The sequence below is a fragment of the Nerophis lumbriciformis genome, linkage group LG23 (assembly GCF_033978685.3).
Source record: "Nerophis lumbriciformis linkage group LG23, RoL_Nlum_v2.1, whole genome shotgun sequence".
Lineage (NCBI taxonomy): Eukaryota > Metazoa > Chordata > Actinopteri > Syngnathiformes > Syngnathidae > Nerophis > Nerophis lumbriciformis.
In genome coordinates, this window is record NC_084570.2 from 28,890,897 (window position 1) to 28,908,804 (window position 17,908).

At 42.3% G+C, this 17,908-nt stretch overlaps 1 protein-coding gene across 2 annotated transcripts in view; it reads left to right on the top strand.

Moving 5' to 3' along the window:
* The window catches only part of dyrk3 (dual specificity tyrosine phosphorylation regulated kinase 3), a 70,068-nt gene that overhangs the window by 6,040 nt on the left and 46,120 nt on the right, over window positions 1-17,908 (top strand). The window contains exon 1 of one of the 2 annotated variants that reach the window (XM_061984840.1): window positions 15,045-15,137. The exons of the other annotated variant lie outside the window; for it this stretch is intronic. Within the exon in view, the coding sequence (XP_061840824.1) occupies window positions 15,101-15,137 (37 nt within the window). The 5' untranslated portion in view covers window positions 15,045-15,100. Of the gene's footprint in view, window positions 1-15,044; window positions 15,138-17,908 lie in introns of those variants that run through there. 2 annotated transcript variants of the gene reach the window in all.

The window sequence follows — 17,908 nt, forward strand, 5'->3', positions numbered from 1 at the left end:
CCATCAAGCATGGAGTGATAGTTTAATATCGTATAAACGCATGCTTACCTTAGCTAAAGCTAAATATTACTCAAATCTCATCCGCCTCAACAAAAACGACCCTAAATTTTTGTTTAGTACAGTAGCATCGCTAACCCAACAAGGGACTCCTCCCAATAGCTCCACCCACTCGGCAGATGACTTTATGAATTTCTTTAATAAGAAAATTGAACTCATTAGAAAGGAGATTAAAGACAACGCATCCCAGCTACAACTGGGTTCTATTAACACAGATACAACTGTATCTACGACGGATACTACAATACAAAATAGTCTCTCTCTTTTTGATGAAATAACATTAGAGGAACTATTACGGCTTGTAAGTGGGATAAAACAAACAACATGTTTACTTGACCCACTTCCTGGGAAACTTATCAAGGAGCTTTTTGTATTATTAGGTCCATCAGTGCTAAATATTATAAACTTATCACTTTCCTCTGGCACTGTTCCCCTAGCATTCAAGAAAGCGGTTATTCATCCTCTGCTCAAAAGACCTAACCTTGATCCTGACCTCATGGTAAACTACCGACCGGTGTCCCACCTTCCCTTTATTTCGAAAATCCTCGAAAAAATTGTCGCACAGCAGCTAAATGAACACTTAGTGTCTAACAATCTCTGTGAACCTTTTCAATCCGGTTTCAGGGCAAATCACTCTACGGAGACAGCCCTCGCAAAAATGACTAATGATCTACTGCTAACGATGGATTCTGATGCGTCATCTATGTTGCTGCTTCTTGATCTTAGCGCTGCTTTCGATACCGTCGATCATAATATTTTATTAGAGCGTATCAAAACACGTATTGGTATGTCAGACTTAGCTTTGTCGTGGTTTAACTCTTATCTTACTGACAGGATGCAGTGCGTCTCCCATAATAATGTGACCTCGGACTATGTTAAGGTAACGTGCGGAGTTCCTCAGGGTTCGGTTCTTGGCCCTGCACTCTTTAAAATTTACATGCTGCCGTTAGGCGACATCATACGCAAATACGGTGTTAGCTTTCACTGTTATGCTGAAGACACCCAACTCTACATGCCCCTAAAGCTGACCAACACGCCGGATTGTAGTCAACTGGAGGCGTGTCTTAATGAAATTAAACAATGGATGTCCGCTAACTTCTTGCAACTCAACGCCAAGAAAACGGAAATGCTGATTATCGGTCCTGCTAAACACCGACATTTATTTAATAATACCACCTTAACATTTGACAACCAATTACAGAAGGCGAATCAGTAAAGAATCTGGGTATTATTTTCGACCCAACTCTCTCGTTTGAATCACACATTAAGAGTGTTACTAAAACGGCCTTTTTTCATCTCCGTAATATCGCTAAAATTCGTTCTATTTTATCCACTAGCGACGCTGAGATCATTATTCATGCGTTTGTTACGTCTCGTCTCGACTACTGTAACGTATTATTTTCGGGTCTCCCTATGTCTAGCATTAAAAGATTACAGTTGGTACAAAATGCGGCTGCTAGACTTTTGACATGAACAAGAAAGTTTGATCATATTACGCCTATACTGGCTCACCTGCACTGGCTTCCTGTGCACTTAAGATGTGACTTTAAGGTTTTACTACTTACGTATAAAATACTACACGGTCTAGCTCCGTCCTATCTTGTCGATTGCATTGTACCATATGTCCCGGCAAGAAATCTGCGTTCAAAGAACTCCGGCTTATTAGTGATTCCCAGAGCCCAAAAAAAGTCTGCGGGCTATAGAGCGTTTTCTATTCGGGCTCCAGTACTATGGAATGCCCTCCCAGTAACAATTAGAGATGCTACCTCAGTAGAAGCATTTAAGTCCCATCTTAAAACTCATTTGTATACTCTAGCCTTTAAATAGCCCCCCTGTTAGACCAGTTGATCTGCCGTTTCTTTTCTTCTCTCCTCTGCTCCCCTTTTCCTTGTGGAGGGGGGAGGTGGGGGTGGGGGGGGGGGGTGGGGGGAGGGGCACAGGTCCGGTGGCCATGGATGAAGTGCTGGCTGTCCAGAGTCGGGACCCGGGGTGGACCGCTCGCCTGTGCATCGGCTGGGAACATCTCTACGCTGCTGACCCGTCTCCGCTCGGGATGGTGTCCTGCTGGCCCCACTATGGACTGGACTCTTACTATTATGTTGGATCCACTATGGACTGGACTCTCACAATATTATGTCAGACCCACTCGACATCCATTGCTTTCGGTCTCCCCTAGAGGGGGGGGGGGGTTACCCACATATGTGGTCCTCTCCAAGGTTTCTCATAGTCATTCACATCGACGTCCCACTGGGGTGAGTTTTTCCTTGCCCTTATGTGGGCTTTGTACCGAGGATGTCGTTGTGGCTTGTGCAGCCCTTTGAGACACTTGTGATTTAGGGCTATATAAATAAACATTGATTGATTGATTATGTTGTGATCTACGACATCTAATGGCGCACTAAAGTCAATCAGGACAGTACCAACCATCTTCTTGACATCCATTTGTGACAGCCAGTCATCAGTCAGCTGAGCTAGGGCAGTAGATGTTGAGTGACCTTGCCTATAAGCATGCTGGGAACACGACATCAGTTTGTTGTAGGTAAAGTAATCTTGAATTTGTTTGAAAACAACTTTTTCCATCAATTTACTAAGAACAGGAAGTATGCTTATTGGTCTACTGTTTTTACCAGTAAAATCTTTATTTTTGTCCTTGGGTAGAGGGATGACCTTGGCCTCCTTCCAGACCCCAGGACAGACTCCATATCTTAATGACTTATTAAATATATGACAAATCGGAGTTGATACATGGCATGCCGCAATTCTTAACAATTTGCCATCTAGCAGGTTTATCAGATGGCAGTGATGACAACAATTTCTCAATATCAGAACTACTAACTGGTACAAAATCGAACCTGCAGTTTTTACCCTTCATTATATGATTTTCAATTAATGTGCATGAGGAGGAGCCACCAGAAGGCGTCATATTCACTCTCAGATTTTCCACCTTGTTTGTGAAGTAAAATATGTGGCAATTTCCATTGGTTTAGTCAGGTAAGCTCCATCAATTTCTATAAACTAATTTGTTTTATATGATGCTGATCGTCTTCATTATTTGATTTAAAATTTTCCACAATTGTTTTCCATCATGTCTAAAGTCATAGATCTTTGTCTGATAATATACCTTTTTATTACCTCTATTTATTTTAGTTACACGATTTCTTAATTTACGATAGATCATCTCATCAGACAGTAGACCAGAAGAGTCTGCCAACTTTTTAGCCTGGTTACGTTGCTTCATAAGTGCTTTGAGCTCATTCCCTAACCAGGGGGCGCCATTTGCCTTGACAGTTGTTTTCCTGACAGGAGCATGCTTATCTGCAATCTGCAAAAATAACTTCATGAATGTGCTCAAAGCAGCCTCAAGACACACAGTTTCCCAGTTAACATGTTTTACATCATCTATAAATTTTACTTCATTAAAATATTTATAAGACCTTTTATGTGTAGTCACACTAAGAGCCTTGGAGAGCTTGGTCTTCCTCCTTATTGCAATTAAGTTGTGGTCCGTAAAGCCAAGAGCTATTGATACTGTTGTAGTGCATTTATCAGGAACATTGGTGAATAGGTGGTCAATGCATTTGGATGACTTTAGCCCATTTCTATTTATAGTTGATCTGGTTGGTAGTGTAATGGTCTGTGTGAGGTTACAGGCATTAGCTACAGCAATAAGTTTATTTTTCAGCGGGCACATAGCAGACCAATCAATGTTTGTGTCCCCAGTAAAATATATCTCTCTTTTCTCATCACTAGATTTATCCAACATCTTGCATATTAAATCCAGGTATTTTACATCAGCACTAGGTGGTCTATAGCAGCACCCAACCAGTATGGGTTTGGTCTGTGGCAGGTGAACCTGTATCCACAGGGCCTCAATATCAGCCAACATTAAATCATGTCTTACTTTCACAGGAATGTGACTCTGCACATACACAGCTACACCGCCACCATATCTTGTTCTATCCTTCCTAAAAATTGTGTATCCATCTACAGCTAATTCAACATCCTCAAAAGAGGAGTCAAGATGGGTTTCAGACATTGCCGTAATGTGTATATCATTAGACTTCATTATCATACATAAATCAGGGATTTTATTTCTTAAGCTACAGATATTCAAGTGAGCTATCAGTAGGCCTTTGCCGGGTAGTTTAAGATTGTATGAAACCATGATGAAGAGAGAGAGAGCGATTGATGACTTATATTGCTTTTTACAATTGACCCTGAAACACAGTAGTGTCGGCCTGCTTTGAGGCATAAAAAGCCGTACAGGTAGACATATATATGTATGTATTTATTATTTATACAAGCAAAAACAAAAGGCCAGAGCAGAAGGGAAGTTCTCTAACCGGCCAGACTATGACAGACATAAAACAAAATGCCGGAACGTAGCAAAAAACACTTACCGGTACTATGAAATGTGGAGCAGACGGCGTCCACAAAGTAGGAGCCGACTAGAGCGCAGCATGAAAAAGATTGTCTGCAGTCAGTAGATAACAGCAGCATCAACAAACAATGTCCCGACAACCAAGGTAGAAAAAGGATCAATTTAAATAATCTTAATTGCAAACAAAAAACAGGTGAGGGGAATTGCACTGGGACAAAAGTGAAGCAGACACGGGAAAAACACCAACAAAACCGTAAGAGCCACTGAAATAAAAGCACAGGAGAGGAACTAACACAAAACACCGGAGAACACTAACAAAACCCTACATAAAGGCACGGTCTGGTGTAACCAGCCGTAATAGGGATGGCTATGAAAAACGACATTAAAACTAAACTGGCTGCAAAGTAAACAAAAACAGAATGCTGGACGACAGCAAAGACTTACAGCGCGTGGAGCAGAGATGGCGTCCACCAAGTACATCTGAATATGACATGACAATCAACAATGTCCACACAAAGGAGGATAGTAACAACTCAAATATTCTCTAAAACAAAGCAGGTGCGGGGAGTAACGCTCAAAGGAAGACAGCAACAGGTAAATACCGACAAAACAGGAAAAGCCACCAAAATAGATTGATAGACTAGATAGACTGCTTTTTATTGTCATTCAAATTTGAACTTTACAGTACAGATAAGAACAAAATGTTGTTGCATTAGCTCGTTGTAGTGCAGGATAAAAGAGCAATAAGGTGCAGATATAAATAAATAGATTACTGTACAGATAAATATATTGCACTTTTACATATGCATCCACGTTTATGGATGTATGTTATATTGTCTTTATATTCCAGCCAGTTAATCCGTTCTGGGGGAGAATTGAGGGGATCATTTAATTATGATGCGTTCAAGAGTCTTACGGCCTGAAGAAAGAAGCTGATACAGAACCTGGAGGTTCTGCTACGGAGGCTGCGGAACCTCTTTCTAGAGTCCAGCAGTGAAAACAGTCCTTGGTGGGGGTGGGAGGAGATTTTCTGAGCCCTAGTCAGGCAGCGGCTTTTTGTGATTTCCTGATTTCTTCGGTTTGTGACCTTCAGCTCTCACTGGATCGGTTTGCAGCCGAGTGTTCAGCGGCTGGAATGAGGATCAACATCTCCAAATCTGAGGCCATGGTTCTCAGCAGGAAACCGATGGTTTGTACAGTCCAGGTAGAGAACGAGACTGTCCCAGGTGGAGGAGTTTAAGTATCTCGTTCACGAGTGAGGGAAAGATGGAGAGGGAAATCAGCCGGAGAATCGGAGCAGCTGGGGCAGTATTGCAGTCTCTCTGCCGCACTGTTGTGACGAAACGAGAGCTGAGCCAGAAGGCAAAACTCTCGGTCTACCGAGCTATCGACATTCCTACTCTCACCTATAGTCATGAAGTGTGGGTCATAACCGAAAGAATAAGATCGCGGATACAAGCGGCCAAAATTAGTTCCCTCAGAAGGGTGGCTGGCATCTCCCTTAGCGATAGGGTGAGAAGTTCAGTCACCCGAGAGAGACTCTGAGTAGAGCCGCTACTCCTTCACTTGGAAAGGAGCCAGCTTAGGTGGTTAGGACATCTCGTGCGGATGCCTCACGAGCGTCTCCCTAGGGCGGTCCTCGTTCCACGTCCCACTGGGAGGAGACCCCGCGGCAGGCCAAGGACCAGATGGGGGGGATTATATCTCCTCTCTGGCCTGAGAACATTTGGGGATTCCCCAGGAGGAAGTTGCTGATGTTGCTCTGGAGAGGGAAGTCTGGGGGTCTCTGCTGGAGCTGTTGTCCCCGCGACCCGATTCCAGATAAGCGGTTGAAGATGGATGGATGGATAGGAGGAAGAGGAGTCCTGATGATCTTTTCTGCTGTCCTCCCACTCTCTGGAGAGACTTCTAGTCTGAGGACCTGCAGGCTCCAGTCCAGACAGAGATGCAGTTGGTCAGCAGGCTCTCTATAGTGCCTCTGTAGAATGTGGTGAGAATGGGGGGAAGGAGCTATGCTCTTTTCATCCGACGCAAAAAGTGCATGCGCTGCTGAGCTCTTTTTACAAGAGCTCCGGTGTGTTGGGACCAGGTTATATTATCAGTTATCTGCACCCCCAGGAACTTGGTGCTGCTTACCATCTCCACTGCTGTGCCGATGACGAAGAGTGGAGCGTGGCTGCACTGGTGTTTCCTGAAGTCAACGATGATCTCCTTGGTCTTGTTGACATTCAGGACCAGGTTGTTGGTTCTGCACTAGTCAACCAGATGTTTCACCTCCTCCCTGTAGTCCATGTCGTTGTTGTCACGGATGAGGCCCACTACTGTCGTGTCGTCTGCATACTTCACAATGTGGTTAGTAGTGGACCTGGCACAGCAGTCATGGGTCATCAACGTGAACAGCAGCGGACTCAGGACGCAGCCCTGGCGGGAGCCGGTGCTCAGAGAGATGGCACTGGAGGTGTTGTTGCCCACTCTCACAGACTGGGGTCTGTCTGTGAGGAAGTCAAGCAGCCAGTTGCATAGGGGGGTACTGAATCCAAGGTGGGCAAGTTTGCTCACCAAGTGCTGCGGGATGATGGTGTTGAACGCTGAAGTGAAGTCCAGAAACAACATCCGCACGTGTGTCTTGATTGCTAAAACAAAGCAGGTGCGGGGAGTAGCGCTCAGAGGAAGACATGAAACTGCAACAGGAAAATACAAACAAAACAGGAAAATACAAACAAAACAGGAAAATACACTAAAATAGGAGCGCAAGACAAGAACTAAAACACCAAAAAACTCCATATTTGCCACCTGTCATGGTGTGATGTGACAGGTCGTGACAGTACATCTACTTTGAGACAAGAGCTGATGCATGCTCGGTTGAGGTTTGAATTCACATCCAACAATTGCAAACAAAACTTTTTACTGTCAATATCAGCTAGTTAAAAAAATGTTTATGTTTTCTGCTGGTGGTGGGACTCCGCATTTTTCAATGAAAAAAATGTGCCTTAGCTCAAAAAGGTTTGAATAAAACTGATTTAAGGCTTAGCTCTTTTATGTAAGACTATCATCAGTGGATTTGCATCATTATTAAATATTACTGTTATTGCATCTACTGCCTTCTCTTTGAAACAGAGGTGTCAAACTTGCTTTCAATGAAAAAGGAGGATTACCTCCAAATTCTTCAGGACAACCTAAAATCGTCTGCCCGGAGGTTGAGTCGTGGGTGCAGTTGGGTGTTCCAACAGGACAATGACCCCAAACACACGTCAAAAGTGGTAAAGGAATGGCTAAATCTGTCTAGAATTAAGGTTTTAGAATGGCCTTCCCAAAGTCCTGACTTAAACGTGTGGACAATGCTGAAGAAACAAGTCCATGTCAGAAAACCAACAAATGTATCTGAACTGCACCAATTCCGTCCAGAGGAGTGGTCAAAAATTCAAGCAGAAGCTTGTGGATGGCTACCAAAAGCGCCTTATTGCAGTGAAACTTGCCAAGGGACATGTAACCAAATATTAACATTGCTGTATGTATACTTTTGACCAAGCAGATTTGGTCACATTTTCAGTAGACCCATAATAAATTCATAAACAACCAAACTTCATGAAAGTTTTTTGTGACCAACAAGTATGTGCTCCAATCACACTCTATCACAAAAAAATAAGAGTTGTAGAAATTATTGGAAACTCAAGACAGCCATGACATTATGTTCTTTACAAGTGTATGTAAACCTTTGATCGCGACTGTACATGTATATATATAATACATTAACAATATATTTTTTTACGTAAGCTGCAAAAAAATATATATTACATTTTACTTTAAAAACCGGCAGCTCAGTCAACAGAATTTTACAGTAAATCAGTGAGTTTATTTTACAGCATATAAAAAACTTGAATAAATGGAATGGAATGGAGAAACAATACCACTGTTTTTAGCGATAAAATATAAGCAACATAGCTGCCAGTTTTGGGGTTTTTTTTTTTACCGTAAAATGTTGTTTTAATGTTTTTTTTGTTTTGTTTTTTAATGTTTTAGTGTCTTACTGTAAATGGGAAAAAACAAGTTGATTTTACGGTAAAAAACTCAGTCTGCGGAAAATTTAATCATAAAATCTATTGTCAATTTTACAGTCTACAATATGATTGATAATTTGTTTTTAAATCATAGGCCAAGCCAATATTTAAGTACAGTATTTATCTTTATTTTAACAAAAAAAAATTGCTGGAGTAAATGATAATATAATATTTGGATTTTGAATTTTAAAAGATGTGCAGTTGCATGCAGTACATGATTTTTAATGTCAAAAGAGAAAGAACGAATATATTTAGTAAAAAAAAAAGACCGTATTTTCCGGACTACAAGGCGCACTTAAAATCCTTTTTTTCTCAAAACTCGACGGTGCGCCTTATCACCCGGTGCGCCTAATGTAAGGAATAATTCTAGTTGTGCTTACCGACCTCGAAGCTATTTTATTTGGGACATGGTGTAATGATAAGTCTGATCAGTAGATGGCAGTCAAACATAAGAGATACATGTCGACTGCAACTTGATGGCAATATGACTCAAGTAAACAACACTAACATTTTATATGTTCCATTGAAAATATAGAACATTACACACGGCGCTCAAAAATCTATCAAAATGTTTTAGTACAACTTTGGTAAGCTATGAAGCCGCACCGCTTGATGGATTGTACTGTGCTTCAACATACGAGTATTATTATGGTGTGTGTATAAGGTAAGACATATTATCTGGTGTTTTGATTCACAATATTATGCAAAAGCAACTTTTCTTACCTTCTGGTACCTGCTGATCTGTATTTGGGATCTGCATAAGTCCTGAAAAATTGCGCGCGTCCGCCATTGTAGTCCATGCCGTAGTCGATAAGCTTCTTCTTTTTCTCTATATTCTTGTTTTGGGACATTCATCCTCCGCTGTTGCCATTTCGAATATAAAGTAGCGTAAAGTTCTTACTTATATCTGTCAGTAAACTCGCCATGAAAGCGCTAAAACATACCGGTGTAGTGAGTTTAATTATTCACCCGGTCGGACGATTTTTCACGGGACACATTTCCTGTGTTGTTGTTTCCAGATGAGGAGATGCTGCTCCGTTATTGATTGAAGTAAAGTCTGAATGTCATTAAAACAGTTAGCGCCATCTTTTGACACTTCTTCCACTCCCGTCCTTGCACGCTACACCGCTACAACAAAGATGATGGGGAGAAGACGCTGCCGAAGGTGAGCCACGTAAATAAGACCGCCCACAAAACGGCGCATCCAGAAGCGACTGTCAGAAAGTGACTTGAAGATGATCTGTAAAACATTTTGACCAAAAAACTACCATTACATGTTATGTAGACCAGTAGGAAGTGTTTTACATTTAGAAAATAATAATATGACCCCTTTAATGCGCCTTATAATCAGGTGCGCCTTATATATGAAAAAAGATCAAAAATAGACCATTCATCGGCAGTGTGCCTTATGGTCCGCAAAATACGGTAAGCATTTTATTAACGCATATTATTTCCAGGCTTTCGCGGGCCACATGTCACGGTCAGGGCCCATTCCATTGCGCTCTGCTGATTGCGCCTCCAAGAGCGCACCTGCGTGCGCCACTCCAGCAGAGGCTGCGACGGTGCACAGCTGCAATCAATCACCGGCAATCAGCACACCTGAAGCTGATCATCAAGCCTGCCCTCATAAGCCTGCACAACCTGCTGTCCCGCGCCAGAACGTAGCTACCCGTCCTGTACAGTAAGCCGTACACATGCTCGATGCAGTCCTGCTCTCACTGTGTTTTCTCCTCCGTGTTTCATTGTGCGTTGTCCTGTGTCGTGTCGTTCCTACAGCAAACCTCCGTTACCCGTGTGACGAGCTGTGTGTCTTGTCTTCCCTGTTGTTCCTCTCTGGTTCCCTGGACGCCCTGCTTGAAACTCGACCTCCCGCCTGAACACAGACCTTCGAGGCCTTATCTGCTCAGTGGCCTTGTGGTTAGAGCGCCCGCCCTGAGCTCGCTAGGTCGTGAGTTCAAACCCCGGCCGAGTCATACCAAAGACTATAAAAATGGGACCCATTACCTCCCTGCTTGGCACTCAGCATCAAGGGTTGGAATTGGGGGTTAAATCACCAAAATGATTCCCAGGCGCGGCTTGTGACAATCATTGGTACTTTAACTTTAACTTTGACTTTTAACTCTATCGTCCCCCGACTTCCTGCCTGCTCATGGATCATCGAGCCAGCCCCGCCCCTTTTGGACTTGCCTCCCCCGCTCAACACTCCGGTAACACTCAGCAGTTCATTCCTACACAAAGTCACACACATACACCCTTTTGGCTCAGTCACACTCCATACAGTTGTGTATTTAATATTATTATTTGTTATTTATATATATATATATATATATATATATATATATATATATATATATATATATATATATATATATATATATATATATATATATATATATATCAGTGACGTGCGGTGAGGTTCATGGCTGGTGAGGCACTGACTTCATCACAGTCAGATTTACAAACATATGAACCCTAAAGAGTATCTTATTCACCGTTTGATTGGCAGCAGTTAACAGGTCATGTTTAAAAGCTCATACCAGCATTCTTCCCTGCTTGGCACTCAGCATCAAGGGTTGGAATTGGGGGCTCCCCTCACCTCCCAGGGGGTGAACAAGGGATGGGTCAAATGCAGAGGACAAATTTCACCACACCTAGTGTGTGTGTGACAATCATTGGTACTTTAACTTAACTTTAACTTTACACATACAAACTGTAGCACACAAAAAAGCACATTTAATTAAAAAAAACATTATTATGGTCTTACCTTTACTTATAAATGAAGTCCATGCGCAGCTCCTTTTGAACAAAAGCATCGATAACTTGTTTATAGAAGTCTTCTTTATCTTTCTTCAGTTTTAAAAGTCTCTCTGTCTCGATGGAGATCTTCCTTTAAGTATTACCTCCTGCTTTGATTGAAAGTTCAGTTTAGAAAACTGTTTTATTTTAGATATGTAATCCTCCATGTTAAACGTCCAGGCAAGAGGAAAAAATAAACGATCGCTGCCGCTGCACTTGACTTGCTAACTGTTGCTGCTTGTTGTCACTTATTCTGCAGCCGAGTAGTCGCAAGAATGATCCTTGGGATCACTAGCGCCCTCTACCACCATGAGGCGGGATTACTGCGTCTTCGCAGCCGTTTTATGATTGCTCAGCACAAGAAATACGTTCCACACATACAGTTGTTGACAAAATACACTGTACATTATATACCTCAGCTAACTAAACTATGGAAATTTACAATTTACAAACCCTGTTTCCATATGAGTTGGGAAATTGTGTTAGATGTAAATATAAATGGAATACAATGATTTGCAAATCCTTTTCAACCCATATTCAATTGAATGCACTACAAAGACAAGATATTTGATGTTCAAACTCATAAACTTTATTTTTTTTTTGCAAATAATAATCAACTTAGAATTTCATGGCTGCAACACGTGCCAAAGTAGTTGGGAAAGGGCATGTTCACCACTGTGTTACATGGCCTTTCCTTTTAACAACACTCAGTAAACGTTTGGGAACTGAGGAGACACATTTTTTAAGCTTCTCAGGTGGAATTCTTTCCCATTCTTGCTTGATGTACAGCTTAAGTTGTTCAACAGTCCGGGGTCTCCGTTGTGGTATTTTAGGCTTCATAATGCGCCACACATTTTCAATGGGAGACAGGTCTGGACTACAGGCAGGCCAGTCTAGTACCCGCACTCTTTTACTATGAAGCCACGTTGATGTAACACGTGGCTTGGCATTGTCTTGCTGAATTAAGCAGGGGCGTCCATGATAACGTTGCTTGGATGGCAATATATGTTGCTCCAAAACCTGTATGTACCTTTCAGCATTAATGGCGCCTTCACAGATGTGTAAGTTACCTATGTCTTGGGCACTAATACACCCCCATACCATCACAGATGCTGGCTTTTACACTTTGCGCCTATAACAATCCGGATGGTTCTTTTCCTCTTTGGTCCGGAGGACACAACGTCCACAGTTTCCAAAAATAATTTGAAATGTGGACTCCTCAGACCACAGAACACTTTTCCACTTTGTATCAGTCCATCTTAGATGAGCTCAGGCCCAGCGAAGCCGACGGCGTTTCTGGGTGTTGTTGATAAACAGTTTTCGTCTTGCATAGGAGAGTTTTAACTTGCACTTACAGATGTAGCGACCAACTGTAGTTACTGACAGTGCTGAAGTGTTCCTGAGCCCATGTGGTGATATTCTTTACACACTGATGTCGCTTGTTGATGCAGTACAGCCTGATGGATTGAAGGTCACGGGCTTAGCTGCTTACGTGCAGTGATTTCTCCAGATTCTCTGAACCCTTTGATGATATTACGGACCGTAGAAGGTGAAATCCCTAAATTCCTTGCAATAGCTGGTTGAGAAAGGTTTTTCTTAAACTGTTCAACAATTTGCTCACGCATTTGTTGACAAAGTGGTGAGCCTCGCCCCATCCTTGTTTGTGAATGACTGAGCATTGCATGGAATCTACTTTTATACCCAATCATGGCACCCACCTGTTCCCAATTTGCCTGTTCACCTGTGGGATGTTCCAAATAAGTGTTTGATGAGCATTCCTCAACTTTATCAGTATTTATTGCCACCTTTCCCAACTTCTTTGTCACGTGTTGCTGGCATCAAATTCTAAAGTTAATGATTATTTGCAAAAAAAAAAAAAGTTTTCAGTTTGAACATCAAATATGTTGTCTTTGTAGCATATTCAACTGAATATGGGTTGAAAATGATTTGCAAATCATTGTATTCCGTTTATATTTACATCTAACACAATTTCCCAACTCATATGGAAACGGGGTTTGTAATTCATATAGCAATACGGTCTCACTGCACAGCAGGCCAGCAGTTAGCCGAGTCATTGCGCAATCCATGGTGAGGCTCAACTGGCTGCTGACTCACCGCAAGTCTCTTCTCAGTATTTGAACGGCAAATGTGAAAATTCAGCGATTTTGAATACAAATAATTTAAAACTGGTGAAGTTAAATGGAAAATAACTTTATAGTATAATCACTGGATACATATAACAATTTAATTAATTTTTTCCTTTTTACATTTTTTTTCTTTCCATGATGGCATGTGAGGCCTCACCTGCCTCCCCTGACTGCACGTCACTGATATATATATATATATATATATATATATATATATATATATATATATATATATATATATATATATATATATATATATATATATATATATATATATATATACTAAATTTAGCTTAATATAACGGCGCTGCACGGGCAGCACGGTGGACCAGGGGTTAGTGCATGTGCCTCACAATACTCAGGACCTGAGTAGTCCTGAGTTCATCCTGGGCTCGGGATCTTTCTGTGTGGAGTTTGCATGTTCTCCCCGTGACTGCGTGGGTTCCCTCCGGGTACTCCGGCTTCCTCCCACCTCCAAAGACATGCACCTGGGGATAGGTTGATTGGCAACACTAAATAGGCCCTAGTGTGTGAATGTGAGTGTGAATGTTGTCTGTCTATCTGTGTTGGCCCTGCAATGAGATGGCGACTTGTCCAGGGTGTATGCCGCCTTCCGCCCGAATGCAGCTGAGATAGGCTCCAGCACCCCCTGTGACCCCGAAAGGGACAAGCGGTAGAAAATGGATGGATTGATGCTCCTATATGGACCCCAGGAATAGCAGTCGCCTTCGCGTCAGCTAATGGGGATCCATTCAATAAACAATAAAAGGGACAAGCGGTAGAAAATGGATGAATGGATAAAGGCGCTGTTGTCTGTGCCGTCTCCTCCTCCTGTACACACAACACCACATAACATATTGTGGCAGGCCAATTTTGGCCCACGGAGCCTTGAGTTTGACACCTGTGCTTTAAAACAATCTTAATTGACCTGCAGTGTGAACATAGCAACTAACACTGACTCAGCGTAACGGGCAAATAGAGCCGTGTGTAAATCTTCATGTAAAAGTCAGGTTGGCTCCACCCACATTCCGGCCCCACTTTTTCAAATGGCACTGAAAGTGCACAGGTGTCCTTGTCTGTCACACACCGGAGACCAAATACAGTCCTTCAAAACCATGGTGCCATCCCTCGCTCGTAAAACTCCCAGGGCTGCGGTGCAGAACTGGGCCTGATCCTCACACTTACACCTTGACCTCGGCTGGGAGATCGATTCTGAGGCATCGTCGCCACAACATAAGAATAGGAAGCACGGGGCCACCGTGGAATTGTGTCAATATTCTTATTTACGGCGGTGAATACAGGCAGGCACCTTTTCCTCACCTCCGACTTCGAGCTTAGTTTAGCATCGTCGCCTTCCCAGCATGTGTCGCCGTCTCAGTTTAGACCCGAGCCCTTCTCACGTCCTCCGCACGCCCGTATCGACTTCATCCAGCCTTCCACGCGTCTCCACAGCATCCATCACTTCACACCCGCCCACCCATTCGTCAAATCATCGTTTTCTTTATCAAAGAAAACCTCCTCCCATGATGTCATCCACCGTGTCACAAAGCCCCGCCGTGACGGGTGGATGATGAGGTTGCCTGTGATCTCCCAAGCAGAACGACGGCGCCAAGCCCCGGAACACAGGGACGCTTTCATTTTAGAGGCCAAAATGAAGTAAAATGAGAAGCAAGCAAGGACCCAAAGAGAAGACAAAAGGTAGAAATATAAAGTGAACCTAAACAAATAGAGACAAAAGACAGGTATACATTGTCTTTTAAATTGATGGATTCACGCGATTACAGTCTTATCAGACAGGTCTTGTAGAGACTAGGGTTGTCCCGATACCAATATTTTGGTACCGGTACCAAAATGAGTCATTTTGGTGATCTAACCCCCAACTCCAACCCTTGATGCTGAGTGCCAAGCAGGGAGGTAATGCGTCCCATTTTTATAATCTTGGTGTAGCGACCAACTCACAACCTTCCAGTTTCAGGGCGGACACTCTAACCACAAGCCCACTGAGCCGGTATAACATACTAGACATCTTGTCTTTTAGTAGTTTCAAACCCCGTTTCCATATGAGTTGTGAAATTGTGTTAGATGTAAATATAAACGGAATACAATGATTTGCAAATCATTTTCAACCCATATTCAGTTGAATATGCTACAAAGACAACATATTGGATGTTCAAACTCATAAACTTTATTTTTTTTTTTGCAAATAATAATTAACTTAGAATTTCATGACTGCAACACGTGCCAAAGTAGTTGGGAAAGGGCATGTTCACCACTGTGTTACATGAACTTTCCTTTTAACAACACTCAGTAAACGTTTGGGAACTGAGGAAACACATTTTTTAAGATTCTCAGGTGGAATTCTTTCCCATTCTTGCTTGATGTACAGCTTAAGTTGTTCAACAGTCCTGGGGTCTCCGTTGTGGTATTTTAGGCTTCATAATGCGCCACACATTTTCAATGGGAGACAGGTCTGGACTACAGGCAGGCCAATCTAGCACCCGCACTCTTTTACTACGAAGCCACCTTGATGTAACACGTGGCTTGGCATTGTCTTGCTGAAATAAGCAGGGGCGTCCATGGTAACGTTGCTTGGATGGCAACATATGTTGCTCCAAAACCTGTATGTACCTTTCAGCATTAATGGCGCCTTCACAGATGTGTAAGTTACCCATGTCTTGGGCACTAAAACACCCCCATACCATCACAGATGCTGGCTTTTACACTTTGCGTCTATAACAATCCGGATGGTTCTTTTCCTCTTTGGTCCGGAGGAAATGTGGACTCGTCAGACCACAGAACACTTTTCCACTTTGTATCAGTCCATCTTAGATGAGCTCAGGCCCAGTGAAGCCGACGACGTTTCTGGGTGTTGTTGATAAACGGTTTTCGCCTTGCATAGGAGAGTTTTAACTTGCACTTACAGATGTAGCGACCAACTGTAGTTACTGACAGTGGGTTTCTGAAGTGTTCCTGAGCCCATGTGGTGATATCCTTTAATAATAATAATAATAATAATAACTGGGATTTATATAGCGCTTTTCTAAGTACCCAAAGTCGCTTTACATGTAGAACCCATCAAACATTCACACCTAGTGGTGGTAAGCTACTTTCATAGCCACAGCTGCCCTGGGGTAGACTGACGGAAGCGTGGCTGCAATTTGCGCCAACGGCCCCTCCGACCACCACCTATCATTCATCATTCAATTCACCGGTGTGAGTGGCACCGGGGGCAAAGGGTGAAGTGTCCCGCCCAAGGACACAACGGCAGCGATTTTTGGATGGTAAGAGGCGGGGAGCGAACCTGCAACCCTCAGGTTTCTGGCACGGTTGCTCTACCCACTACGCCATGCCGCCCCTGATGTCGCTTGTTGATGCAGTACAGCCTGAGGGATCGAAGGTCACGGGCTTAGCTGCTTACGTGCAGTGATTTCTCCAGATTCTCTGAACCCTTTGATGATATTACGGACCGTAGATGGTGAAATTCCTAAATTCCTTGCAATAGCTGGTTGAGAAAGGTTTTTCTTAAACTGTTCAACAATTTGCTCACGCATTTGTTGACAAAGTGGTGACCCTCGCCCCATCCTTGTTTGTGAATGACTGACCATTTCATGGAATCTACTTTTATACCCAATCATGGCACCAACCTGTTCCCAATTTGCCTGTTGTTCCAAATAAGTGTTTAATGAGCATTCCTCAAATTTATCAGTATTTATTGACACCTTTCCCAACTTCTTTGTCACTTGTTGCTGGCATCAAATTCTAAAGTTAATGATTATTTGCAAAAAAAAAAAAGTTTATCAGTTTGAACATCAAATATGTTGTCTTTGTAGCATATTCAACTGAATATGGGTTGAAAATGATTTGCTAATCATTGTATTTCGTTTATATTTACATCTAACACAAATTCCCAACTCATATGGAAACGGGGTTTGTAAGTAAACATCCATCCATCCATTTTCGACCGCTTGTCCCTTTTGGGGTCGCGGGGGGTGCTGGAGCCTATCTCAGCTGCATTCGGGCGGAAGGCGGGGTACACCCTGGACAAGTTGCTACCTCATCGCAGGCAAAGGTTCCTAATTAGTCTGATGACGTATGTAGTAACATATTGTGTCATTTATATTCTATTATTTTGTCAACATTATAAAGGACAAGCTGTAAACATGGATTATTAACCTACTTGTTCATTTACTGTTAATATCGGCATACTTTCTGTTTTAACATGTTCTATCTACACTTCTGTTAAAATGTAATAATCACTTATTCTTCTGTTGTTTGATACTTTACATTAGTTTTGGATGATACCACGCATTTAGGTATTGATCCGATACCAAGTAGTTACAGGATCATACATTGGTCATATTCAAAGTCCTCATGTGTCCAGGGACATATTTCCTGACTTTATAAACATAATATGAATTTTTTAAAAAGGAAAAAAGATTTTGTGATGATAAAAAATATCGATGTAATTT